Source organism: Fimicolochytrium jonesii (genome assembly GCF_025526975.1).
Source record: "Fimicolochytrium jonesii strain JEL569 chromosome Unknown EV422scaffold_10, whole genome shotgun sequence".
Taxonomy (NCBI): Eukaryota; Fungi; Chytridiomycota; class Chytridiomycetes; order Spizellomycetales; family Powellomycetaceae; genus Fimicolochytrium; species Fimicolochytrium jonesii.
In genome coordinates, this window is record NW_026515677.1 from 481,014 (window position 1) to 504,214 (window position 23,201).

At 52.9% G+C, this 23,201-nt stretch overlaps 11 protein-coding genes across 11 annotated transcripts; 5 read left to right on the top strand and 6 right to left on the bottom strand.

Annotated features, from left to right (window-relative positions):
• Nucleotides 1-257: 257 nt before the first annotated feature.
• On the bottom strand, nt 258-4,786 carry EV422DRAFT_528045 (phosphatidylserine decarboxylase-domain-containing protein). The gene is made up of 20 exons (XM_053070248.1): nt 4,325-4,786; nt 4,085-4,189; nt 3,967-3,992; nt 3,713-3,899; nt 3,565-3,644; nt 3,467-3,499; nt 3,222-3,401; nt 3,083-3,161; nt 3,014-3,019; nt 2,880-2,948; nt 2,599-2,812; nt 2,478-2,532; nt 1,833-2,414; nt 1,657-1,767; nt 1,552-1,593; nt 1,400-1,489; nt 1,117-1,331; nt 998-1,049; nt 678-933; nt 258-602 (listed from the first exon to the last, which is right to left on the bottom strand). The coding sequence occupies exons 1-20, from the start codon at nt 4,387-4,389 to the stop codon at nt 446-448; spliced, it is 2,604 nt and encodes an 867-aa protein (XP_052925973.1). The 5' UTR covers nt 4,390-4,786; the 3' UTR covers nt 258-445.
• On the bottom strand, nt 4,783-5,973 carry EV422DRAFT_528050 (uncharacterized protein). Its single transcript, XM_053070249.1, has one exon. The coding sequence runs from the start codon at nt 5,860-5,862 to the stop codon at nt 5,239-5,241; it is 624 nt and encodes a 207-aa protein (XP_052925974.1). The 5' UTR covers nt 5,863-5,973; the 3' UTR covers nt 4,783-5,238.
• Nucleotides 5,974-7,960, top strand: EV422DRAFT_528052 (uncharacterized protein). Its single transcript, XM_053070250.1, has 3 exons — nt 5,974-6,645; nt 6,709-7,009; nt 7,075-7,960. Exons 1-3 carry the CDS (start codon nt 6,319-6,321, stop codon nt 7,851-7,853), a joined length of 1,407 nt encoding a protein of 468 aa, XP_052925975.1. The 5' UTR covers nt 5,974-6,318; the 3' UTR covers nt 7,854-7,960.
• A 134-nt stretch (nt 7,961-8,094) lies between these two features.
• EV422DRAFT_528054 (uncharacterized protein) lies at nt 8,095-9,350 on the top strand. The gene has a single exon (XM_053070251.1). The coding sequence runs from the start codon at nt 8,322-8,324 to the stop codon at nt 9,171-9,173; it is 852 nt and encodes a 283-aa protein (XP_052925976.1). The 5' UTR covers nt 8,095-8,321; the 3' UTR covers nt 9,174-9,350.
• Nucleotides 9,351-12,298, bottom strand: EV422DRAFT_528057 (uncharacterized protein). The gene is made up of 11 exons (XM_053070252.1): nt 11,815-12,298; nt 11,435-11,751; nt 11,092-11,374; nt 10,777-11,025; nt 10,565-10,699; nt 10,368-10,503; nt 10,213-10,298; nt 10,051-10,148; nt 9,897-9,984; nt 9,659-9,814; nt 9,351-9,593 (listed from the first exon to the last, which is right to left on the bottom strand). The coding sequence occupies exons 1-11, from the start codon at nt 12,013-12,015 to the stop codon at nt 9,564-9,566; spliced, it is 1,779 nt and encodes a 592-aa protein (XP_052925977.1). The 5' UTR covers nt 12,016-12,298; the 3' UTR covers nt 9,351-9,563.
• Nucleotides 12,299-12,565: 267 nt separating this feature from the next.
• EV422DRAFT_495878 (thioredoxin-like protein) lies at nt 12,566-13,214 on the top strand (the record flags this gene model as incomplete). The annotated part of the gene is made up of 3 exons (XM_053067833.1): nt 12,566-12,722; nt 12,791-13,039; nt 13,108-13,214. 3 exons carry the CDS (start codon nt 12,566-12,568, stop codon nt 13,212-13,214), a joined length of 513 nt encoding a protein of 170 aa, XP_052925978.1.
• Nucleotides 13,215-13,233: 19 nt separating this feature from the next.
• On the bottom strand, nt 13,234-14,989 carry EV422DRAFT_41376 (chord-domain-containing protein). Its single transcript, XM_053067049.1, has 6 exons — nt 14,879-14,989; nt 14,542-14,630; nt 14,428-14,478; nt 13,993-14,361; nt 13,706-13,927; nt 13,234-13,641 (listed from the first exon to the last, which is right to left on the bottom strand). The coding sequence occupies exons 1-6, from the start codon at nt 14,898-14,900 to the stop codon at nt 13,369-13,371; spliced, it is 1,026 nt and encodes a 341-aa protein (XP_052925979.1). The 5' UTR covers nt 14,901-14,989; the 3' UTR covers nt 13,234-13,368.
• Nucleotides 14,990-15,784: 795 nt separating this feature from the next.
• Nucleotides 15,785-16,396, top strand: EV422DRAFT_567154 (cytochrome b5; the record flags this gene model as incomplete). Its single annotated transcript, XM_053072509.1, has 3 exons — nt 15,785-15,902; nt 15,966-16,266; nt 16,345-16,396. The coding sequence occupies 3 exons, from the start codon at nt 15,785-15,787 to the stop codon at nt 16,394-16,396; spliced, it is 471 nt and encodes a 156-aa protein (XP_052925980.1).
• A 242-nt stretch (nt 16,397-16,638) lies between these two features.
• Nucleotides 16,639-18,184, bottom strand: EV422DRAFT_495787 (P-loop containing nucleoside triphosphate hydrolase protein; the record flags this gene model as incomplete). The annotated part of the gene is made up of 6 exons (XM_053067827.1): nt 16,639-17,057; nt 17,126-17,269; nt 17,338-17,545; nt 17,612-17,761; nt 17,827-18,020; nt 18,088-18,184. The coding sequence occupies 6 exons, from the start codon at nt 18,182-18,184 to the stop codon at nt 16,639-16,641; spliced, it is 1,212 nt and encodes a 403-aa protein (XP_052925981.1).
• Nucleotides 18,185-18,715: 531 nt separating this feature from the next.
• Nucleotides 18,716-19,483, top strand: EV422DRAFT_528070 (CG9922-like protein). The gene is made up of 3 exons (XM_053070253.1): nt 18,716-19,005; nt 19,085-19,192; nt 19,255-19,483. The coding sequence occupies exons 1-3, from the start codon at nt 18,829-18,831 to the stop codon at nt 19,354-19,356; spliced, it is 387 nt and encodes a 128-aa protein (XP_052925982.1). The 5' UTR covers nt 18,716-18,828; the 3' UTR covers nt 19,357-19,483.
• EV422DRAFT_41882 (uncharacterized protein) lies at nt 19,207-22,656 on the bottom strand. Its single transcript, XM_053067086.1, has one exon. It carries the CDS (start codon nt 22,534-22,536, stop codon nt 19,501-19,503), a length of 3,036 nt encoding a protein of 1,011 aa, XP_052925983.1. The 5' UTR covers nt 22,537-22,656; the 3' UTR covers nt 19,207-19,500.
• Between the last annotated feature and the right edge of the window lie 545 nt (nt 22,657-23,201).

The window sequence follows — 23,201 nt, forward strand, 5'->3', positions numbered from 1 at the left end:
CACCAGCGGCGGCTACGTGATGGGGACACGGGCCATATCGCGATATTGTATATATGAGTTGAAATTAAACTTCCTGATGGGGAAGGAACCTCTCCACGTAACCTTTGCGCCTTGCGGGGTGGACGTCATGGAATGGCGCTGTTTTCCAATGGACAGATGCCACAGCGGATTATAGGCTCGCTGGGAATGTCAGCGGCACCCGGGGAACTGTTTTCTTGATGTGTTCAGCGGATTACGTCAAAATGGACGGGGGGAATGGGCTCGGCATGCGTCTGCACCGCGTGCATGCCACCCAGTGGAGTACTCTGCGTCCGACCATGACAGCAGGCCAAACTCGTAGCACACTGCGTGTATTGAAAATGACTCACAAAAAAGAACACCTTCCACGAAAACAAAAATCCTACAGCAAATCTAAGCCCTCGCCGCCGACCGGCGTTGCTCTACTTCAATTCGACGGCGAATCCTTCCGTCGTCCTAACGAACTACCCATCTTCACTAGCGTTTCTAGATTATGCTCCGAGTTCTCCAACAGGTCTCCGTCGAACTCTATCACGTCGCGCTCGAAGAGCAGGATGATTGTTGAGCCTCCGAATGCGAAGTACCTGTAGTGAGAGTCCAAGTTATGAGGATCTTTATGTCCCTAAAGAACAACTATCATGTCGATATTGCCGACTTACCCATGCTCATCCATCCGCTTGACCTGCGTTCCTTCCTTCGATGTCAGAACGATGCTTCCGACCATCATGGCACCGATAGACACATATGCAAGCTTCCCGAACTCGGGACTATCCAAGTATGTGACGGCACGCACGTTTTCCGTGTAAACGTCAACGGTCGTCCTGATGGCCATTGGGTTGACGGTGAAGTAGGACCCGTCTATCCATTTCGTTGGGCCCACCGTGCAGTCGACTGGGAAGTGGAACCGATGGTAATCTGAAAATGGAGCCAATGAGAAGCTGGTTGTATCGAAAACAAATGACGGTTACTTGGATGTTACCTTGTGGAGCTAGCCGGAAGATCGCTACCGAGCCGCCATCGAATATTTTGGCCTGAACCAAACAGATCAACAACTGATATCGAATGACAAGGTAGAAGATAAAGCATTTTCAAACAAACCATTTCCTCGTCGGCAAGCAGATTGGGTATAGTAAACTCCCGCCCCTTGATCCACAGAGCTTTGGCCTTGTCAACACTCGTGAAGCAGTTGAGACGGCAATCGGCGGCGGACACGGCTACTCGTGGGTCTGGTGATGCCAGTGTCCGGACTCCAGGCTTGAGCTTCCGGTAGAAAAATTCGTTGAAGTTTTGGAAGCTGTCCATAGGCTCCATCACTATACCATGAATTCCCGTTAGAATGATGTCCAGACAATCAAGGTACGCGCCACCGGGGTTCACAAACCTTCATCGAGAGGAAGGTTGTGGAAAGCTACAAAGTGCTTGATAGCTTTCTTGCTCAGCGGATTGTTGAACTTCTTTCCTTGCTTCACACCTATGGTCGAAGAACCTAAGAAGCCATTCGCCTTGAGGATTTGCGGAAGACGCCACACTTACTCAAGTTCCGCAAAAGGTTTTTGATCAGGCGCCGCTCGACCGCTGTTGACTATAAGTTAGCTATCACAACGTATACACCCAGTTGCCATCCTGAACCGCACATACCACTCCGTCCGGATCGGAATTGATAAAGCAAACGTATACCGAGTCGCACATACGTCGGCATCCTCTCTTCCACCAATTGACCGGTGGTTCGGTCCTGTACAATGATATTTGCTGTGGGTTGCGCAAAGCGAATATAAGCCATGGGAACCATTTGCTCATTGGGGTTTTGGACGTACCATTATTCTTCCCAAGTCGGTATCCCCCATACGACACGTATGATACAATCTTGCTATACCACTTCCTCGTGGCATAGGCTTCCGTTAAGAACCCTCCCATGACAAAGTTGTCGACTTTGCCGAGATCTTCGTGCGCACATAACGCAACGTGGCTCACAACATCCAAATCGGCTTTCCGCCGGAATCTCTTCCTGCAGATGGGACACTCCCGGATCTGTATAATGTGCTCCGTTTCCGATCTGCCCGATTGCAAGCTCGACGCAGATTGCAGCAGTTCGTCCGATGTTTTGTGAGAAGGCGATTTGCTGGATTTGGCGGACTTGCTCCTCCTGAAGCTCTTAACCCTTCTGGCGCACACGATCTTGCCAGTGATCTGCCCTTCCAGCATCTCCACCAGCTCCTCGTACTCCAGCTCATCGTCCGGCCCTTTCCCCTTCTTGATGAAGAAAAGGTTGATAGACTCGTCGGAAAAGGTCGACCCGAGGGAATCTAGCATCGCCGTCAGTTGTACTTTATTAATCCGCCCAGCACCGTCGGTGTCGAACTGCTTGATGAGCGTCAGCCAGAAGTTTCTCCTCAGATCTGTTATAATGATCCCCATAGTTAGCCGGACGTCGCAAAGAGTATCCTACTAATGGCCCTCACCAGTATAGGGCGTGAACGTGTATTTCACTTTCAACGTGGCGGGAGCTGCCCCAGGCTGTCGTATGCAAAGCGATAAGTATTATCGCGCTGAGAAGTTCTCCAAGACGGTCTCCCGTCGTACCTTTGCCCGCTTCAACTGCAGAGTCAACGTCTCCTCGTATGTAGGCATATGTGATGGCACATTTGGAACCAGTGGGCTGGTCTTGCACTTTGCTACGAGATCTGCCATCTTGAGATCGGCCGTCCCAATATAATCGTTATTGCTGAATTTGTCGTAATCGTAAACGGCTAGATTGATCAACCATCCCAACGCCAATTCCGAGTGACGGACGTGGCTGGAGCACGAAGATGAAGTGTCAATAAGGAGAGCTGAAGAAAAGCGAGGTAATGACGCGAACTCACAGGAACACGCGCTCGTTCCACGCAGGGTTCAATGTATGCCGGAGAGTCCGTGTGCGGAAAGTTTTCCGCCTACATCAAATGTGAGATCCAACGCTCCGCAGAAGTCACCACTGCCTCGACATAGACCAACTTACCCGTAGCTGCAACGAACAACCGAGTCAGGCGGCAGCTAAGACAATGAATGGGAGACATTTGGCACTTACGAGATGACAACGAAAGGATCGCAATCGAACGAGGTTTTCGTAACGTTCGGGTCGTAAGGCAGATTCGTAGCCCCTACGACTGCAAGCAACGATAAATCACCGTGTTCGATCGAGCGAAATGACATCAGGTGCTACATACTATCCACGGTGAGAAGCCCCATTTGCGCATTGTGGTCAATCACGGTAGGTGTCCCTTCGTCGCTGGTATCCCCATTCGGCGCGTCTGAGCTTTCGGAAGCGCTGTCGTCGATAAGGGCATCTGCATCTGGTCCCTCGCCCTGTGGGGTTTCGGAGCCCACGAATTGATTGAAATAGAAATCTGCACGGAACATGGGAATCAGCGGACTTGTTGTAACGGGCCGGCTGATCCTGATCTCAACTCACCGTCCGCAGGATCATCACTTGTCATCAGCGTGGCTATTGATTGATGCCCGTCAGTTCACCGTCTCCACAGTCGGAATGTGATCAGAATGAATCCTTACCATGAACAGCATTGTGTTCCGAACTGTCGAACATCGCGAGTAGATCCTGGTCGATTTCTCCAACAAAGCCCAACTTCATGCTAGACAACGCAGAAGATTCGGTTGAACAAAACATGGGATGGAGGAAAGCGATGCTCAGCATGCCAACCTCAGTTCGCCGGTGACAATATCAGAAGCCTTTCTGCCGTGAACGGGATCCGCAAAGGGCTCATTTCTCGCGTCATCGTATGCATGATGGCCGACGAGGCGGAGAATATCGGCTACCTTGATGGATATTTGCCCGAGAAAATCTTTTCCGATAAGATCCTTGTCCCAGAGAGTCAAATCCAGGGAGGCTGTCAAATCTTGAGTAAGTCTAATCAAACCTCCATGCCTTCATCAAGCGACTCTGTTAGGTTATACCATCGAAAAGAACTGGCGTCAACACGCTGTCATGTGAGAGGATAACGACCTTTGGTCAGTCTCAATTGCGAAGGTTTTCAAAACGAACTTCTAGCTTGACGTGCACTCAGACACCTACAAATCGAATTCTTCATTCCATGTCGGATTCAGATTCTTCGATACGACTTTCGTCTTGCAAGTCTGCCCACCCAACTTCAGCACGACGAAAGGATCGCTCGTCCCTCTGTGGAGCAAAGAAGGTGGTATGTCAATAAGAAGTTAGGTATTTCGTGGCAATTGCCGCCGGCAGCTGCCGATAATGCGTTGCTGCGTGGACTGAAGGAGCTGCGTTTTCAAGAAGCATGCATCGAGGACTCACCGTCTATCCTTGGCAACCAAATCCCTTGCCGATATGACTTTAACTCGCAAAGTGAGCGACTTCATCGTGATTGTTGTCGCGGAGCTTCGAAGATGGAACGCCGGTGGAAATTGACCGTTTATTTCGCTTTCTTGTGCTGAACCGTCCGAGTGCCTCAGACGCTCCCTGTAGTGTACTGTCCCCGAATGTCAAGTGTGTGGAGAGTCGAGAAGGAATATGCTATGTCCAGGTTGCAACAATGCAGCCTGGGAACGTGGGCAGAACGTTGCGGGGGGGTTGGACGCAGGGTTGGACGGAGGCCGGGAATGATGGAAGTTGCGCCTGTTGCGCGCGCTTTCTGTGTGGCGGCGGTCATCTCGGTCATCGAATGGAGAGGCGTGGCTTTGGCTTTCGTCATTGCATGACTTCGGCAAGATAACTTCCCTTCTTTTCAAGCGCCCCGTCAAGGAACGTGGGTAATAGTATCTGCGGATGAAGTATATGTCTCTCCGAAGTATCGATGAAAGATGACTTGGCTGGACATGGGACGACGAGAGTAAGGCATCCACCACCTTTACTGGCCCGCGTATAGTACACAACCACGGCCCTAATCTTCCCCATCCGGACCTACGGCCGAGTGGATATCTGTCGCTACCGCTGTCAGGACTGTTTCGCACGTACTTGGGTTCAATTATGTACATGAACCGAACAGCGCATATCCTAAAGGTGGGGAGTGAGATATCTGTCTTCGAGCGTCTACACAAGATGTCTCCGGATGATATTGCCGAGGCTTGAGACAGAGGAAGTGTGGGACTCGAGCGTTCTAAAGCATCGATGTCATGAGCATCCTGTTTTCGGGAAACGCCCGGTGGATAGTGATTTTGATGCACTTCATGCGCAAGGTTTTCTGCTGGTTTCGTTCTCGTCTGTGGTGCTCATTTTCGCTGCCTCCGTGGCACTCCAAGTTGAGCCACGAGTTTGGCCAACGTGCCGTCAGGATCGTCGGACGGTTTGGTGGCGGGTTCGCCACCGAACTCTTCACAACGTAAATAATCAAAGTAATCCTTTCGAGAAGAGAATCCCCAATACCGCAACTGTGCAAGATCCGGAAGGGGCGCCGTGGGGTTGGTAAAGAGTTGCTGTGTGACTTGCGTGAACGTACACGCCGGTTTGATGTGTTGTTCCGACACAACTGTCGGTTGAGTGGTTTGCGCCGAAGGTGAGGTCATCCGTTTGTACATTCTTTCTCTAATCAGCGCCCGTCCTGTAAACACGAAGTTAGAAAACAACGAAGACACGGAAGTAACCGCAAGTCGACTCACCCAGGTAGGGCTTGTGTAGACGACATATGTTGAGAAACACACTGCAGCGGGCTCACCGCACGGGCTGTCGGTGGTTTTCAATGATGAAAGAAGAAGTACACAAGTAGTGAGATGGTGGGTGCGGAAATTGACATGGGGACGAACAGTCCGCACCCTCGAAGCATCCAAGGCAACGCGGACACGACGCCGGACGACTCCGTGGCTTGACCCTTGACAAATAACGCGTTTGGCCGGCATTCATCCGCGGTCCGGCGTCCGCCCATCTCGCGAACGCCAAACAAAGGTGTCTTCCCAGTCTTCCTTACTCCTTACTATTTCTCCGGCATCGTGCGTCCTCTCTGCATAACTTTGGGCATCATTGGGGGATAATGTGCGATTGACGTTGGAGGGCAATAATGATCTGCGCGTAAAAGCGCCATATCGAGTCAATATCGAGTCAAAGGTCGTGTGACGCGAACATCCCCTCATCCCTTCGAATGTCGCCAGCCCACTGCCCAGCCTCTCGGCGCTACTCAACACCCCCCCAAATAATACCTCCTCCAAGTTGCCTGCCTGGCCCACACCGCAGCACAGCAGTAGGCTACCGTCAGGCAGGCAACAAGAACCCGAAACGAGAGCAGCAGCGACGTGTGAAAGGGTCCTGTGGAGCTCAACTCGTTTCTCTAGGCGCCTTAACCACCTATCGTCCTCAACATGAAGGTGCGAGTCCTCCCTGCCCACTCGGACAGCGACGACTATGCGAGCGACACGAATACCGGCCTCTCTGCGCACTCGGGCGGCGGCGAACGATCCACACCAGCTCCGAGGATCCGTTCCGAAGGCGAATTTCAAGAATGGGTGAGGAGTTGGATTGCCCTGAGTAGGCTGTACAACTACCACGACATCCACGAGAGGCCAAAAAGAGCAATCGGGGCGAAGCGTCAAAGCCAGCGATCGTTATGGAGACAGCTGACAACGCGGAGACGAACCCCGCGGTATCGCTTGAAGTTGGGGGATATGCCCCCGGAGGTCCTACAGCAGGTGTGCTAGTGCTTTACATTCTTCTCGCGGTGAACATATTCTTAGACCGCATTCTATCAAAAGATCGCCTCATATCTTGGGAATCGCGACCTGGCCACTCTTCTACAAACCCCTTCGACGTACATATCAGCTATTGCACATACAGCCATTGCGAGCCGCCGTCACAGCATTACATGCCTAGCAAACCTTCATACATTCCTTGCTTATGGCGGACGGTTACCCATCTTCTACCGCACGGCAACGATGTTCCTTTTTGGACGACATTTCATTCGCTTAGTTCCTGAGGCGAAGAATCTTTTGGGGGTTTGGTACGCTGTTATACTCGCGTGGTTTTTGATCCTATTCTACACATTCCCGTTTTTGCGTAAGTGACGATGTTGTCTTGTCTCGTTATCATTCTGTGAAGATTCTAACTCCGAATGTCCGTAGTCGTCATTGCGATTTACATCGTTTTGGACGTTCTGACGCTAATGGTCCGCACCACTGCGTCGTTGATGCATCACACCTCCCCAATCACGACAACGAGCCACTTCCCAGCCTTCTTCAAAACGCCTACCACCATCACATATACCCAATTGGTCCGGGACCTCAGCTTCACCGGTGCCACGGATCCCCACACTCCGACAAGGGGTCTTCTGAACCCATGGGCTTCCCATTTATACCTCCTCACAAACTGCTGCCCGAACTTACGGCGCCTCCATCTTGTCGGGTGCTCGTTGGCCTGGTGGTTCCGGCTCGCTCCGTTGAGCAATTTGGAGGAACTGGTTTTGGAAGCCTGCGAACTCGACGAGACTGGCCTGGAGATCCTGGCAGAGAACTGCGGGAGCGAGCTCAGGAGGATCTCCTTTGTAGGAGGTGAAGTCCGGGGCGGCGATATTCCCGATGATGTTATTGCCAACAACGGCAACGGGATGCTTGGCATTCAAGTATCGGCCGGCGTCAACGGTCTTGCGAACAAACGATCCGAGCCTGTAATTTGCTTTCCCAAGCTCGAGAAGTTGTCGTTCTCCAGACACGCGGTCATCGACGCCGGCGGCCTGGATCTGTTCATGAAGCGGGCGCCTACCCTCACGAATCTGACCTATTCGACCGACTGTCGAGGCCTGCATACCCATTTGTCTGAGAAGTGGGGCGCGGAGATTGGTCAGGATGAACACCTGGTTGGAGATGTGCAAGGGCTGTCTATCGCTTTGGCTTCTCCTGCTTAGAAGGCGATTTCGTCGTTCCGTTTTGTGTTGTCTGTTTTTCCTGTACACATTTTTGTTTCTGTAGTCCTTGTCGTACTTGTCAAAGTGAAATACATAAGATTTTTGGGAAGCTTCGGGACACGGCAGTCATGGCGATGCCGCAAAGTATGTATGTTGGGAAACAAAAGTAGAAGCCGAGAAAATGGAAGCGTAGAGAATTGCTTCAGCGGAGTTGCTCTGCGCGTGAAATCACGCGTTGGGCAGGCGCGATAACTTCGTCCCGATAACCCCCGCAAGCCCCGGCTTCGGCTGTCGTCTCTGTCGTTTACCATCAGAACATCGTCAGAAGCCGCCCACCCCTATTCTTGGAAACGTCCTCGACGATCGAGGTATTCCCTGCTGTTAGAATAGTCTAGTCTAGACGTAAGAGACGCACATCACAGCAAGTAGACTAGGAAAGTTCAAGGGCTATTTCCCCGGCAGAAAACCATGACGGACCCAAATCAAACCGCCGACGATGCACACCAGCAAAACTCCAAAGGGAAAGGAAAGCGACAAGATACCACCACCCAACCAAAACCGCCACCAAGTTTCTTCGGGAAAGCCGCATTCACAGCCACCCAACAACTCTCGACTCTCCTCCCGTCGTCCAAAACCTCCCAGCAAGAAAGTCGGCCGGCTCCAGGGCTCTCCTCAGCATACACGGAAACAGCGACATACCTAAATCCCGCAGCTGGCGCATCATCATCCGCGAGTGCGAGCGGCGATGTCCTCGGATTGGGTCCACGGCACCACCTGCACCACTCTCGGACGGGGGAGACCATGTCCGAGGCAGAGCTTTTTGCGGGGCCGGGCGCGGTCGTGGATCGGTTCGGGCATGGGGCAGGACAACGACGGTTTGAGATCCCGATTGAGTCTGGCTTGGGGGATTTGCAAAGAGCGAGTCCAGCTGGGCAAGGACATGCCCGTCAGGCGCATGAGCAGGAACAAGACGGAGCAGAAGTCCTCGATTTCCTCCGCACGCCCGCATACACCGTCTCCGTCTACTCCGACCCACCCCTCCGGACACAGTCACTCGTCCCCGACACAATCAACCACGAGCAAGTCATCCGCGCGACGGTGCACGATGGGCAGGAAGCCGTGGCGTATTTGAGGGAACGGCGGTATGCGGAGGATGTATGGGGGATATATGAGGCTGTGACGGAGTTCCAGATTGCGAAGAAGGAGCTGGAGGCGTTGCAGGATGGTGGGGAGGGCGATGTGGCGATGTCGGAGGGTAGGTTAAAGACGGCGGTGGCGAGGTTGGATCTGTTGCGTAGGCATTTCGCCAACAACCAGTGAGCTGGAAGGCTGACAGGAGCGCTATGCGAATGAGAAGCCTTTGGGGTTACCACATCACATTTTTGGAGGGTGCAACACCGCTTCGGGATTTAGTAGCAGTCCAAATGAACTGCGTGAAGGCAAGAAAGCGCAAACTGCATTGTTGAGTTGATAGCATGCGAGGTTCGCAAGTAAGGATACTGCATGGCATCTGTTGCATTCTGTACATATACCCTAATATTACAAACTGGAGCCCAAAAACGAAACTATGTACCGAACTGTGTGTAAGACCTTGCCGTCCCAAAATTCTGGTATAGCCGTTACATCTCGCCAAATGCGAACATGCCTAGAACTACGCCATGCTGATTGTATGCTCAAAGAGATCTATGCCAGCCCGGGATCGGCATTCCACTACGCATTCGCCCATGGCATGTATCGCTCCTGGGACCGAAAAAAGATGAGGACACGCGGACTTCGGAAGACGCTACGATGTAACAATCACTCACAAAGAATTGATCAGCATTGATCTCATCAATACCCCCGACGAGTGGCTGCTGATCTTGATTCTCAGCCCTGACCACGACGAAATGCCGGAAGTTCAGGCTCCATATGTACTGTAGGCGCAACATCATTGCGTGCTCGGATTTAGCTAGATCCTCCTGCTTTTGAGACACAGGAGAAGGGAAATGAGGAAGCTTTTAGTCCTGTGCCGACATGCACTGAGTTCTTAGAAGTTGGACTTACCGAGTCAGCGAAGTATACATCATCAGGCGTCGCGAATCTCAGAAAGCGTTCATGCTCCAGCATCATGATGTGATGCCATGCCACCAACCTGCGGAAAGAGTTCTCATTACATTCAATCCTCGCGTCCTGTTCCTGATAGCATCTGCGCTACTACCGATCGTGCTGAAGGGCGGGTTCGATCCCATCTATTGGTTTTATCTTTTGCGCCACATCAGGGTGCAGCACACATCCCCACTCTCGGCCGGGCGTCGCCTGTGTTGCAAAGCCGTGAAACGCGTGATTGTTTTTGTGTACGCAAGAGCGACTGCATACGTACCGTCCTCGCAAGCTTTTTGAACCGTTCAAGGAACTTTGCTGCACCCGGGTGGCAGAGGGCTTCGTAGGTCAACGTGAGGATGCCACCTTTAGAGAATGGAACATCGATGAGACCTGTCGCTGGCATACCACCTTATGTGTAGACGTCAGCCTTACCTGCTGGGAACATAAGTATGGGTTTCTTGATGTTGGCCCCAGTGGAATGACCCCAGAGCACAAATTCCGTGGCTCCTAGTTTCAATTCGTTCAGATGCGGCAATAACGGAACGTGCTCGTGAAAGGAACGATGGCACTAGCACACGTGTGTGAGAAGAGCTGAACCGTCATGCGGGGAATGTCTGACCGTATCTCACCATCACAAAATCACAATTTTTCGGGTTGGCCACGCACTGCGCTCCCAACATGCGCAGGAGCCATGTGAGCTCCATTGTTGCACTTGCGTGAGGCCCGTAGACATGAACACGCTTGCCCTCAACCAGCCAATTTGTCTGAAGCGAAAGGAGTCTCGTGAGCTGAGCTGTGAAGCCAATCGGTGACACATGCTATCCGCACTTCTACTGGTTACCTTTTCAGGCAACTTCTGCACAAGCATTATATGGGTTTTGACGAAGTCTGAATATGCCAGCAGTGGGCTTATTGTCTTCAGCTCGATCTTGTTCCGTTGCAAAGTCAGGGTACGTGGCGATTTCGCTTTGTCGGCGATGACACAGAATAGCGGAAAGATCTCCGCATCCACTTCCTCCTCGCCCATCGTTCCAAGCTCAATAGTAGGCAGTACAAAGAGTGTAAACCTTCTGAGGGATATTACGCCAACCTTTGGGGGAGGTGCCTGTCAGACGAAACTGCGTGACATGGCGGGCCGCTGGAATGCAAGTCTCACCCGCTGTTTAGCCGATAGATAGCGAACAAGGGCTTGAACAGACTTGAGGGCGTCTGTACTTGGTTTCTCAAGCGTGAGCGCCGAGAATCCACAAGTTTTCCTTGCGGTAGTTGATATCAAGGACCCCTTCAGGTGGCTCAGCGGCACCATCTTCTTTAGGAACAAGGAAGGCGTAGTTCCACCAGATTGCACATCTTCCAGGAACGTCGTGACATTTGGTGACCGCTTGCTATCCTCCGCGAAGCCAACATTGGCAACAAATTGCTGTCGGCCCTTGCATAACCTGATCTCACCGTTACTCGAGCGTCCCCGATGCAACCTTGAAGGATATAGCCAAACTTACTGGTAAACGGCAGATGAGATGGTGGACTCATCCGTGTCTTTGACAGGCAGCTCAAGATCCGGCAAAGAGACGGCTTTCGCTGAAGTTGGTACGGGTGCGGCAAGATCCCTTTCAAGCGATCTCCGAGCGGGTGATGAAGATCTTCGGTCGAGCCTCGTATGTTTAGAACTATCAGCCCTTGGCTCTGGCTCTGGGCTTCCCCTCCGCTTCAATGCGATGTTGCTGCCCATGTCCGGTCGTATCGCTTGTCGGGACGCGGGGAACTCGTCTAAGGTGCTTCGTCGGGTTGGGACCACGCGGCGGTCGTTGGACGATTCCTTTGAATGCCCGATGGATCAGTGATTGGGCTTTGCTACTTTTCGAGTTCCTGATAGACAAACCTCGGCAATGGAACTGGCCCTCCCTCTTCTGTCGTCCGATCCTCCTCTGTCGTCCGATCCTCTTCTATCAACAGACCCGCCCGCACCTGGTCTTCCTTTGTCTCGTCTATCGTCCAACGCACTGGACGACGCACGGGGAGGGAGGGCTGGATGTCCTCGAAGACCGAAACCGGGAGCCCCGCCTCGTTTCTTTTTTCCCATGATATAACAGGCGGTTGAGTGCAGGGGAGTAGAGGCTCAATATGAAGAAGTGAGACGCTTCGCCGGAGCGCCGCCGTGAGAATGGCCGGATGGTCCGAGACAGCGCGTAGGGCGATGCTCACGAGATGCTCACAACGCTACCATGCGACAGCAAAGCTACGTAACTGCACAGGAAGCCGGATGGGCCGTAGGAATTGGTTTCTTTTCGTTTCGTGCAACGCACGACTTCCCAGGACAGAAAGCTTACAGTAGTTGAAGCCCCGTTTGTCCCGTTTGTCACTTCTGTCTCACGCGTGTTGTGCGAGACCACAGATTTTCCCCCCCTCCAACGACTGATCTTGACATGCTTCATCGCCTCGCTCTCACTTCCTTCAACGAGGCCAGAAGCGTCCTTCGAAGAAATCCCGCTTTCAGAAACCTATCTGTCTTCTCTGCGCCATCAGCAACCGTCCACACAGGGGCACTCTTCGTCCCGCGCGGCAGAAGCACGTCTCAGGCCCCAAGATCTTCCACCCCATTCCGACACTTCACAGCCAGTCCAACTCCCAAAATGTCAGACGAGACGACCGGTAAATCCACTGCCACCTCGTTCTTTGACCTGAAGGTGAACGACCAGTACGGCAAACCGTACGACCTGTCCGCCCTGCGCGGCAAAGTCACGGTCGTCGTCAACGTCGCTTCGAAGTGTGGCTTCACTCCCAATTACGGTTCGTTCGGTTGAATTGATAGTTTTATGTCGATTACTTTCAACAATCTAATACGAAACCATATCTAGGGGGTCTGGAGAAGCTGTATCAGGCGCACAAAGACAAAGGACTTGTGATCCTCGGATTCCCCTGCAACCAATTTGGCTCGCAGGCACCTGGCTCTGCTGAGGAGGAAGGTTCCTTCTGCCAGAGGAACTATGGTGTCTCCTTCCCCATCTTGGAAAAGGTGGAGGTGAATGGAGACAACGTGCATCCCGTGTACGTGTGGCTGAAGGAGCAGAAAGCAGGCCTCCTCGGATTGAGGAGGATCAAGTGGAGTAAGTATTACCTTGGATTCTTGGCCAGCGCCATAAGAATCAATCCCCTCTGACCACATACCACTCAGATTTCGAGAAGTTTGTGGTCGACAAGGATGGAAAGGTCGTAAATCGGTACGCGAGCACAACTACACCGGAGGCCATGGAGGCAGAGCTCGTCAAACTGCTCGGTTAAGGGGCGCGCATTAGCGCCTGGCGATGGTCTCTTCAAATCACGGGCATTTCATTTGTGTATCTGGCTATGTATATTAGGCTCATGCTCATGCTACCGGGATCATTGTACGCCTTAGATAATTTCAATATGTGTGTGCAATTGGTACAGACCCAAGTCACTTGGGCAGCAGCGCAATGTCAATGTCTCCTGCGATGTCTGGCGTCTTCCCTCCGATCGTCCCTCTTCCAAATGTGCCAAACGTTGTCCACGAGACCACCTTCTCGTTCGGCTCCAAGGTAGCCCAGCTGAGAGCGTTCACTTTCTTCAGGACTACCTCGATCTTTGTCGACAGAACCTCGTACTTGCTCCCTGCTGGATCGATTGGTTGTGACAACGCCGTGTTAAACGTTGACGTTTTGCCATCTTGGAACTTGATATTCATCCTCAGCTGTGACAACCATCGGGATCAGAGTCGTACCCTAGCATCTTGCCATTCAAAGAGCGCTGCCTACCTCGCTGCTCGTAAAAGTGATGCTGGTAGCTTCCTTATCGACCTTCTTGGCGAACACGGACAGGATGACTGTAGACGGAGTTTGGTACCAGTCATGACGGCACTGAATCTCCTGTGGTTGACTATTGTCCACGTCCGTAAATCGGTGCTTGGCCCGTTTGCAACCCTTGATCTTCAGGAATTCGTCGAACTCCAGCACTTTGCGACTACAGCACGACCATCCCTTTAGGAGGCAAGACATCGTTTGAGTATGGATGCCGTCTCCCGTACTCGTCCGGGAGAGCGTACCTTGCTACCCTCATGGAATATAGGCTGACCCGAGTGAAACACACACTCCTCCGTCCTAGATCCCTCCCCAGCCCAAGTCTTCCCACACGCGTTCCGCTTGCATTTCGTCCCCTCCGCCACTTTCGCATCGGGCGAGTCATGCAAGTCTTCCTCCTTCACTGCCGGTGCCGCGTCCGCCGGCGTCTTTGCTTTCGCTTGGAACGTCTCTGCAGCCGGGTTCGGCAGGGCGGTTCCGTTGGTTCCGTTGGTATAGGTCTCGACTCCTGTTTTGCCTACTGTCGTCGGTTTCGCAGCCTTTTCTACCGGAGCGGTCGGACTCGGCTCCTCGGGAGCGAGAGAGGTGTGGCGGCCTACTGAACATCCTGGGATCTGCATCTGGATCAGTACAAGGTCCCGACCTCCCTTTGTCTGTACAAATCGATCGTCACTCCTCACCTTGAGGAAGTCCTCAAAGTCTGCAACCTTTTTGGAACAGCAGGACCAGCTCTAAGTGCCGGAGTCGGTTAGTGACTGGCAGCAAACACTATCTGGCTATTGCGCGGGCCATACCTTCAAACCCTCGTGGAACACTGGCCCACCGGGGTGGTGCGTGCAGGACGTATCGGAGTTTGCGTCCTCCTTGAAATCCTGGCCACATCCTGTTGGAAGAGCCAGACATAGACGGTTAGTCTACACGCCAAGCAGAGAGACGAGGCACTAGCATCCTACAGTTGCTTGCTATGCCATATGAACCCTCCCTCATTCCCAACCCCTAATCACCCCTCAGACCGACTAGAAGCCCCACTCCCCTCCCTCCCATGCCCCCACCGTCCAAACTCCTCACATATCGAACAACTCCCGACGCTCGTGAAACGGGCTCCCGTGACATTACACCCAATTTACGTGCCTTTTCTTTTACAAACCGGCATGATAACGATACTAGTTTGGGCTTAGGGAGCTGCAGAGGCAGATTGATAATATTACGATCTTCCGGGAGACTTTCAATGAGAGCGATAGATCACTGTCGAAGGTCGAAGGTCGATGTTGTCACCTTGATCCATGGGATCGGCAAGTCCTAGCGTAAGCACGTGACCCAGCAGTGGAGTTTTCTGTTGGCACCGGTTGGCACTGGGTATAAAAAGAGGCGTCTGCTTAGTGGGGAGTCCCATCTGACCATTCACGCCATTCCGTTGAGACCTCACCACAAGGCGTGCGAAAGTGTTGCGGCAGGCTAAGCTCTTTGAGTAGTACTGAACGCATAGCTTCCCCCAACACCTACATATCCGCCCGAGTTCCCAGCAGGACCCGTGGATGGTTCTCAATGGTGAAAACAAACGAACAAAGAGCAGCGGAAAGACCCTCCAATGATGCCTTTTTTATCAAGCTCAACAGACCGAAAGAATGGGTCTAATTGACTTTATTTCTTGGGGATACCTACTTCTTCATCCTGAGGGGAGTCTTTTCTGCTGCTCGTGTGCTTTTGAGAATTGTTGTGCAAAGTGCCATGCACCGAAATGTAATGGTGCGCTGGAAGGTTTGCCCGGCTACTTGGCATGTGAATGGCAACGGAACCCTATATAGCCTGCGTTTTTGGACGTGCCGCACGGAGTCGCAATTGCGTAACTCCGTTTTGCCGATGTCCAGGATGCCCATTGGGGGTCGACTTTTCCGGTGTTGCTGTGTAACGACGGTTCCACCTCGCTCCTCCATGTGGCCGTAAGCCCCAGTTGCCTCGCCGTGTTTGCTCTGATTCCTGCATGTAAACTGTATATGTACGCCAAGCCTACCCTGCCCCTTGGAGCCCAGCGTCAAAATGTCCGTCTTCGAACTGCTCACGCCGCTGAACTGCGGGCTAGCAATCGTCTTCCTCTTCTTCCTCAAGAACCTCACCACGTCCAATGCTCGATCACCACCCCCATATGTGCCACCTGGTAAGGAGGTTCTCTTTCTATATCGTTGAGAGATATACAGTACTTACTGCTGGACGACAACAGAACCCATCGTCCTCAAAGACTTCACACCAAAAGACCTCCTAGCATTCGACGGCACCAACAACTCTAAGATATACATGGGCGTAGGCGGAAAAGTGTACGATGTCACGCGTGGGAAGGACTTTTACGGCCCGGGAGGTCCATATGCCAATTTCGCGGGTCATGATGCGTCCCGCGGGTTGGCTAAGCACCGGTTTGATGCGGAGATGTTGGCGGATTCGGAGGGTTTGATTGATAAGTTGGAGGATTTGGATGCTGAGGAGAGGGAGGCGCTGGCGGAGTGGGCGGCTATGTTTGCGTCAAAGTGAGTGCTGTGGGGTTATAGGCTTGGGTGTAGGTGTGGGTGTGGTCTGATGGCTCAACATCTTTTCTGTTTTGTTAGATACGATCTTGTGGGAAGTTTGGTGGAGAATGAGGGCGTCAAGACAGCATGAAAGCCGGATGTGCTGTCGCTGTATCCAGGCTTCTCCCCATTCGGCGTAATTCGATAGATGCGTTGGCATTGATTCACTCTTACATCCTTTCATTGCGAAAAATACCAATATGCTTGTGTACATAACCCAAACCCTACCATAAGAAGAGTCCGGCGCGGAACATCCACGTCGAGTTTCCCACTTGCGATCCACGCTGTCTGTCGACAGCAGATTCTATCTACTGCTATGAAGGCGCGAAACATCTATTCGAGGATCTTGGTGACGACACCGGTTCCAACCGTCTTCCCGCCCTCTCGCACGGTGAAACGAAGCCCCTCATCAATAGCGACCGAATATGAGAGCTCAACGAGCAGCTCCACGTTGTCTCCCGGCATGATCATCTTTCCCTCGTTCCTGTTGTTGCGGCCGGTCTCGGTGTCCGGCCACAGGAGCGACGCGGTCACGTCCATCGTGCGGGCGTAGAGTTGGGGCTTGTAGTTTTCTACGAATGGCGTGTGACGACCTCCTTCGTCCTTGGTGAGGATGTACATTTGTGTCAGGAACTTCTTGTGGGGGGTGATGGTGCCTGGCTTGGCGATGACTTGTCCTCGGCGGAGCTGGTCACGCTTCAGACCACGGAGAAGGAGACCGGCGTTGTCTCCTGCCTCAGCGCGCTCAAGTTCTGGGAGTAGAGAATTCATTCGTCATCAGCACAACCTCGGTCGCATACAGAAAACGATTCTCACGTACCTTTGTGGAACATCTCGACACCAGTGATGGTGGTCTTCAAAGTCTCTCCGTATCCAATAATCTCAACATCAGCTCCCTTGGTGATGAAGCCACGCTCGACGCTTCCGGTAGTCACAGTTCCACGACCAGCGATGGAGAAGACATCTATGGAGAGTCTAGCAATCAGTAACCCCCTCCTGGAACATGCCATATGCGACTGAAGCCGTACGCACCTTCAATGGGCATCAGAAAAGGCTTCTCCAAGTCACGGACGGGGGTGGGAATGTAGTCATCGACAGCCTGCATGAGCTTGAAGATAGCCTCCTTTCCGATTTCTGGCTCACGGTCCTCCAGAGCGCAAAGGGCGGATCCCATAATGATCGGCACTTCCTCTCCCTCGTATCCGTATTCTCCGAGAAGATCCCTCATCTCCATCTCGACCTAGCAGACGCGACTCTTCATCAGAGGCTGATCCCACCCATTCTGCGCCGAACGATTCCAGCTCACCAGTTCCAACATCTCCTTGTCGTCGACAGCATCGACCTTGTTGATGAAGACCACAAGCCTCGACACGCCGACTTGCTTAGCGAGCAACAAGTGCTCACGAGTTTGGGGCATCTGTCCGTCAGTAGCAGAGACGACGATGATAGCACCGTCCTACAAAAATGAAGATTGTTGGCTCCTCCGCCGCGTTGCTCTAAGATTCTTCACAAGAACCATACCATCTGTGCGGCTCCAGTAATCATGTTCTTGATGTAATCAGCGTGTCCGGGACAGTCGACGTGAGCATAGTGACGGGTGTCTGTCTCATATTCGACGTGGGTGGTGGAAATGGTGATACCACGAGCTCGCTCTTCCGGTGCCTTGTCGATGGAAGCGTAGTCCCTGAAGTCTGCTCCTCCCTTCTCGGCCAGAACTATTCAAAGTCCATTCAGGTCAGCCACGACCATGAACGCCTTTCCCAATCAATAATTCGAACGGACCTTTCGTGATCGCCGCGGTCAAGGTAGTCTTTCCGTGATCGACGTGTCCAATGGTTCCGATGTTAACGTGTGGTTTGGCACGTTGGAAAGTTGCCATAGAACGGACTGCCAAGCGCACAATCGCACAGGGTAAGTTTCCGGGATATAAGGCAGGCTTTATGAAACACACTTACGAAACAGTGATGGCCGAGCAAACGTGTGTGCCGGCGTTGCGCGTGCAGAGGAGGAGAGGATGGAGCGGGAGTTCTGGTAAAATGAACCTCTGGTGAGTTCAAGAAATCGTGCAAAAGGTCCCAAAAAGTCGCCCCACTTACGGTGTTGAGACATCTCCGTGCAGAGACAGCGGCTGCTGGGGATAGCGACCGAGCGGATCCGTTCGTCAGTATCCACGCCAAAATGGTGAAGTCCACAGATCACCGAACTGCGGAGAAAATGTTCACATACCACATGACACCCGTGTGCTGGCCGCCGCTCTCAGACGAGCGGCACGAACAAAGGAGACACCTGCGCGGCTAGACATGTTTGGCTAGGGGAGGGCTGTGAGCTGCGAACCGTTCGTGGGAAACGAAGTTGCAATTGCAAGGGGGGCTCGTCGTGCGAAGAAACGGAACTTCCGGGGTCGTTGCCTGGAAAATGCCGCGTCGCTGATTGGCTGCACGCTTACGTTAGCAAGAAGGAGTTGGCATTCGAGCCCTGAGGGTCCAGCAAGGTTCGCAAACGCAGCACATCTCCAAAGCAATCATGTCGAAGAAAGCTACCCCAAAGCAAGACCCTGCCGAAAAGCCCGAGGGCGCCGAGGATGTCGATGAGGAGCAGGAGCAGGGAGGAACTCGCGGCCAGGCGAACAAGGACATGAAGAACGTGTCCGGCTTCGACGACGAGGGCGGTGATAATGTGGACGAGGACAAGCTGGGGAAGGTAGCTTGGCATATGGAGAGCCGGTGCAGAGAACAGACGAAGCGGCGGCTAACTGGAGACGGTTGGGCAACTTGAATAGGCGATGAACTTCCTGACAGACGTCAACAACAAGCAAAAGGCACAAAAGACCTCGCGCGAAAAGGAGCTCGAAAAGGTGGTCGTTGCCAAGGAGGACATAGATGTAGTGGTATGTTCCCCATTAACCCTTCTCCCCTCTCTGGTCGCTGCTGATTGTTTATTTCCACATAGATGAACGAGTTCCAGATCCCCAGACTCCAGGCAGAGCGCGCATTACGGGAAAACCGAGGGAACCTGCCGGATACATTGAAGGCGCTTGTATCTGTAGCATGAATGCTGGGATCCCTGAGGGCTTAGGCGAACGGCTTATACTGGCGTAGGAGAGGGGAATACCGTCATTTTGGCAAAGTTACGAGATGTGTAGGACGGACGATCTGTGCACACTGCTTCAAGGGATCGCATTTTATCTGAATTCAACTACGTTACGTTTTCGAAGAAACTGAGCAGGTTGGATATGGCTCCCGATATCGGACTTCCCTCTGCAGTATCCCGCTCCGCCAACGCTCTCATAACAGCCACCCCTCCCTCATCAGCAAGCCTCCCAGCCACTTTCTCCGGCATAGACCCCTCGTGCGCTTTGCACAACCAATCCAACAACGTCACCGCCAGTACCGTATGACTCCCATTATTCACAACCAGATCAACCATCGCGTCCCAGATCAGATCTACCTCCTGTAACCGCTTCCCCCACCGCGAAATAAGCGTCAGGGCTCCCCATGCGTCTTTGCGTACATCATCATCTTCTTCAGCTCCACATAAGGATATCAACAGTGGAATGATACCCGCGCTTTCTGCTTGCCGTGCCAGGCGAAGTGAAAGCGTGCTTAGGGCGGCCACCACGCCACATGCAGCGAGACGGATACTGCTATCGCGGTGGGTGAGGAGCGGCGGTAGATGTGTCAAGACATACAACTCATGAACCCGGTTCTCAAACTGCGACGACGATGACTGCATCGCCAATTGCGTGAGCCGATGAAGGAGCGCAAGAGCACTGGATATCCGTCGTGTCGGAAAATCAGACGAGGCGGGATTGTAGCTGATCATAAGCAGCCGCGTCCAGGTTTTCGGCGTGAGAGTCAGAATCGGGGAGAGTGCGTCCAATCCTCCCTGATGTGGAACAGACAGGGCGACGTAGGAGGCGAGCCCGATGGCGGATGCTGTCGTGGATGGTGAGAGGGTTTGGCTTTCCAAAGCGGATACGATGGAGTCGAGGATGGCTTGTACAGTTTTTATGTCTTCGGAAAATCGCGTAAAGTGCGTGTAAACAATCGCCAATGCGTGTTCTGCTATTTCATCGACTTGCGTTTGGTATTCTGTGGGGTCCTTGTTGAGGATGGTTGAGTTGAGCTTCAGAGCTTCGATGTGCGCTGGCGTGATGAATGATGCAACATATTTCATCATTTTTGAAGTGGGCGGTGATGCCTCGTCCAAACAGCAGAAAAGAATTCGAAGCACCGACAAAGCCCCAGTAACGCTGAATATGGGAGCTTCCCGGTGTTGTTTGTCGCAAAAGATCCGAATGTCTTCAAGGACGCGTCTTTGAAGATGACACGCCTCCTGCTCCTCCCCATTCCACCCCAACGTCCGTTCGCAAACCCTTAGCAGCGCCTCGCTAGGGGACACCAACCACCCACCCGCCTCCTTTGCAACCTTACTCCACGCCTCCTCCCTCCAAACTCGTTGATAAACCCCTTCCCAAAAATCCCCCGCGACAAGCTCATCCCTCAATTCCTGATCAGGCAACAGCGCCAGCAACTGACAGAGCAGGATCGACTGCTTCGTTTCGAAGAAATCGAGGTTGTCGTCGCTTAGCATGCTGGAGAGGGCGTATTCGGATAGGGAGGGGTGGAGTTGTAGGACTTCTAACATGCCTAGAACCACGCGAGCGCCGGCATCGCTGTGTGCTAAGGTAGGGGTGCTTAGGATGTTCGATGCCCGGGCTACCACGTCTGTTGTTTGTGTGAAGAGATCACGGAAGGTATCGTGCCCTTGGCATAGGTGAACGGCTAGGAGGCAGAACTCGTCAAAGTGGTCATCGCCTACTTCCTCGAGTAACTCGGTCATCGTAGCTTGACCGCGCGCGGTATCATCCACTGGTCCAATCTGTCTATCGATCCTCTGCACAAAAGCGTCGCCAATCGTCTGGACCAACTGCCGGCGAAGCTGCACGCATCGATATCCGGTTTGAGCTGCGTCGCGGGTGTTGTTCGTCTCGCCGAGTTGCAGCGTGACGAGATTCAGCAGACCCAGGTAGATCGATGCAAAGCTCTCGACATCGGCTCCTTCGACCGTCCAAAGATCTATCAGATCAGCCATGATCCCCAGATTGAGAATGTCGTCTAAGTAGTCCGCTCGGACCGTCGCCGTGCAGGTGTTCATTAAACGAAGAACGGAATTGAACGTGTTCATTGACTTGGCCGCAATCAGGCCCGTTTGTTTGAGCAAGCGAAGAAGTTGTGGTAGGAACGTCTGGGCGATTAGGCGTAGAAGAGTCCATGCCATCGGGTACGGCGAGGGTGATGCCTGACTTTGTCTCGCGCCGCTCGACTTCGGAACGTGCATCAAAGCTTTCTCAGCTCCATCACCCTCTTCCGCCATCAGAAGCATCGATATCGTACTATTGTACGTCTGCAGCGTCTGCACAACAACCTTCCCCATCCCAGTCGCAACCCCCTCCCTTAGCATATTCGCAAGCCACCCCAGCAACGCCCTCAAAAACACCTGCATATTCCTCACAACATCCCCATCAGCGCCCCCAAACGGCACACGAAACGTATCCAGCATCCCCTCCGCGACAGCCAACGCGGTAAGCAGATCGGCGAGCCCTCCCTCACTCGCGCGAGCTTTCTGCACGTTCAGGCTCGTCATACCGCGTATCACCGCTTTTAGGAGCTCGTCGCTTGCTATGATGTCGCGGACGGACGTTGGCTCGGAGACGAGATCTAAGAGGGCGGTCCAGTCGACTTTTGGTGGCGGGCTTGCGGGGGTTGTCCTGAGCGGCGCGTCTATGCTGTGGTGGGATATAGAGGTGCCTGACGTGCGTCTGGAGAGACGGTCATCGTCTGCAAAGTGGGTTGGGAGGCCAGCATTCGATGGTCGTTCGCCCTTTGCTGGTTGTGAGACATGGTTTGGATGGCGGAGCGAGAGGGAGGTTGTTGAGGAGTGTCGGGACGATTCTGAGGTGATTGTATCCGCTGAAGAAGGCTGGCGCTTTCGGAGAAAGGTCCACTTGTCGTGGTGCTGCCCGCTTCTGAAGTGATCGTTTCCGGAAAGACCGGCCGTGAGCATTGTTTGGACGTAACGTATGAGGGCCGTTTGAAGATTGAACTTGACAATGGAACGCGAAGAGGAGCTGGACAGTGGAGAGGACACCAGCATCGTATATTCATCCATTTCGGGCGGTGGCTCGCACACCTCCAACATGCTGTTTGCATATTCCACCAGCGCTGCCATCCTTCTACCATTCTCACGAACAGCGCATCATATTCCTCATGTTGTCCAAACCATATTATATGAAAGTGCTCCAGCAACCGCGGTTGGCCACCACCAAACACCCGCAAAAGGATGAACCGGTAACCACCATATCGCCGCGATGTCGGGAAGCTGTATAAACGTTCTGCAAACCCTGCCAAAGCTTCGAAAGGATCGCTTCGATGATTGAAAATACAATCCTGATTATGGAAAAGCTGTACAACTAGGCGTCGGTAGTTTGAGATGAATGGGTCTTGGGCATGGAGAGTTTCGATGTGGTCCGTGATTTCGGGGCGGAAGGTGAAGAGTAGTTCAGACGTAACCATTCGTCCTGTAGAGTGCGCAGCGGACGGTTTCTGTCGAACTTCGTGCTCTTAAAGAGTATATCTTGCAACTCTGCGGCGCTCCTTCGTTCGAGGTCTTTGAGGTCCTGTTTGCTTGGTTGCGCCTGCATTGCTTTGGAAAAGCCTTACAAAATAACAATAAGGCATTTAATCGACGAAAATCAGTTGCCGGAAGCCCACTCACCGTGCGTGCTGCCGCTTGCTCTATTGATAACGGGAGTTTTGGTGCTAGCGAAGTATGTACAGTCAGTGGACATAAAGCTGTGTGCATGCCAGATTAAGTCAGTGTCTGACGCGCGTTGC

Excerpts from the sequence above, each read along its gene's own strand:
- EV422DRAFT_528045 (XM_053070248.1), bottom strand. The coding sequence starts at position 4,389 with ATGAAGTCGCTCACTTTGCGAGTTAAAGTCATATCGGCAAGGGATTTG. Across the intron at positions 2,813-2,879 it reads TGGAACGAGCGCGTGTTCCT|CCACGTCCGTCACTCGGAAT; the intron begins GTGAGTTCGCGT and ends TTCGTGCTCCAG. Across the intron at positions 1,050-1,116 it reads TGCTTGCCGACGAGGAAATG|GCCAAAATATTCGATGGCGG; the intron begins GTTTGTTTGAAA and ends TGTTTGGTTCAG.
- EV422DRAFT_528050 (XM_053070249.1), bottom strand. The coding sequence starts at position 5,862 with ATGCCGGCCAAACGCGTTATTTGTCAAGGGTCAAGCCACGGAGTCGTC.
- EV422DRAFT_528052 (XM_053070250.1), top strand. The coding sequence starts at position 6,319 with ATGAAGGTGCGAGTCCTCCCTGCCCACTCGGACAGCGACGACTATGCG. Across the intron at positions 6,646-6,708 it reads CCCCGGAGGTCCTACAGCAG|ATCGCCTCATATCTTGGGAA; the intron begins GTGTGCTAGTGC and ends TTCTATCAAAAG. Across the intron at positions 7,010-7,074 it reads CTACACATTCCCGTTTTTGC|TCGTCATTGCGATTTACATC; the intron begins GTAAGTGACGAT and ends GAATGTCCGTAG.
- EV422DRAFT_528054 (XM_053070251.1), top strand. The coding sequence starts at position 8,322 with ATGACGGACCCAAATCAAACCGCCGACGATGCACACCAGCAAAACTCC.
- EV422DRAFT_528057 (XM_053070252.1), bottom strand. The coding sequence starts at position 12,015 with ATGGGAAAAAAGAAACGAGGCGGGGCTCCCGGTTTCGGTCTTCGAGGA. Across the intron at positions 11,026-11,091 it reads ATCTATCGGCTAAACAGCGG|GTTGGCGTAATATCCCTCAG; the intron begins GTGAGACTTGCA and ends CCTCCCCCAAAG. Across the intron at positions 9,985-10,050 it reads CCCGCCCTTCAGCACGATCG|GTTGGTGGCATGGCATCACA; the intron begins GTAGTAGCGCAG and ends CTCTTTCCGCAG.
- EV422DRAFT_41376 (XM_053067049.1), bottom strand. The coding sequence starts at position 14,900 with ATGCCGGTTTGTAAAAGAAAAG. Across the intron at positions 14,479-14,541 it reads TGTTCCACGAGGGTTTGAAG|AGCTGGTCCTGCTGTTCCAA; the intron begins GTATGGCCCGCG and ends TCCGGCACTTAG. Across the intron at positions 13,928-13,992 it reads TATTCCATGAGGGTAGCAAG|GGATGGTCGTGCTGTAGTCG; the intron begins GTACGCTCTCCC and ends TGCCTCCTAAAG.
- EV422DRAFT_528070 (XM_053070253.1), top strand. The coding sequence starts at position 18,829 with ATGTCGAAGAAAGCTACCCCAAAGCAAGACCCTGCCGAAAAGCCCGAG. Across the intron at positions 19,006-19,084 it reads ACGAGGACAAGCTGGGGAAG|GCGATGAACTTCCTGACAGA; the intron begins GTAGCTTGGCAT and ends CAACTTGAATAG. Across the intron at positions 19,193-19,254 it reads AGGAGGACATAGATGTAGTG|ATGAACGAGTTCCAGATCCC; the intron begins GTATGTTCCCCA and ends ATTTCCACATAG.
- EV422DRAFT_41882 (XM_053067086.1), bottom strand. The coding sequence starts at position 22,536 with ATGGCAGCGCTGGTGGAATATGCAAACAGCATGTTGGAGGTGTGCGAG.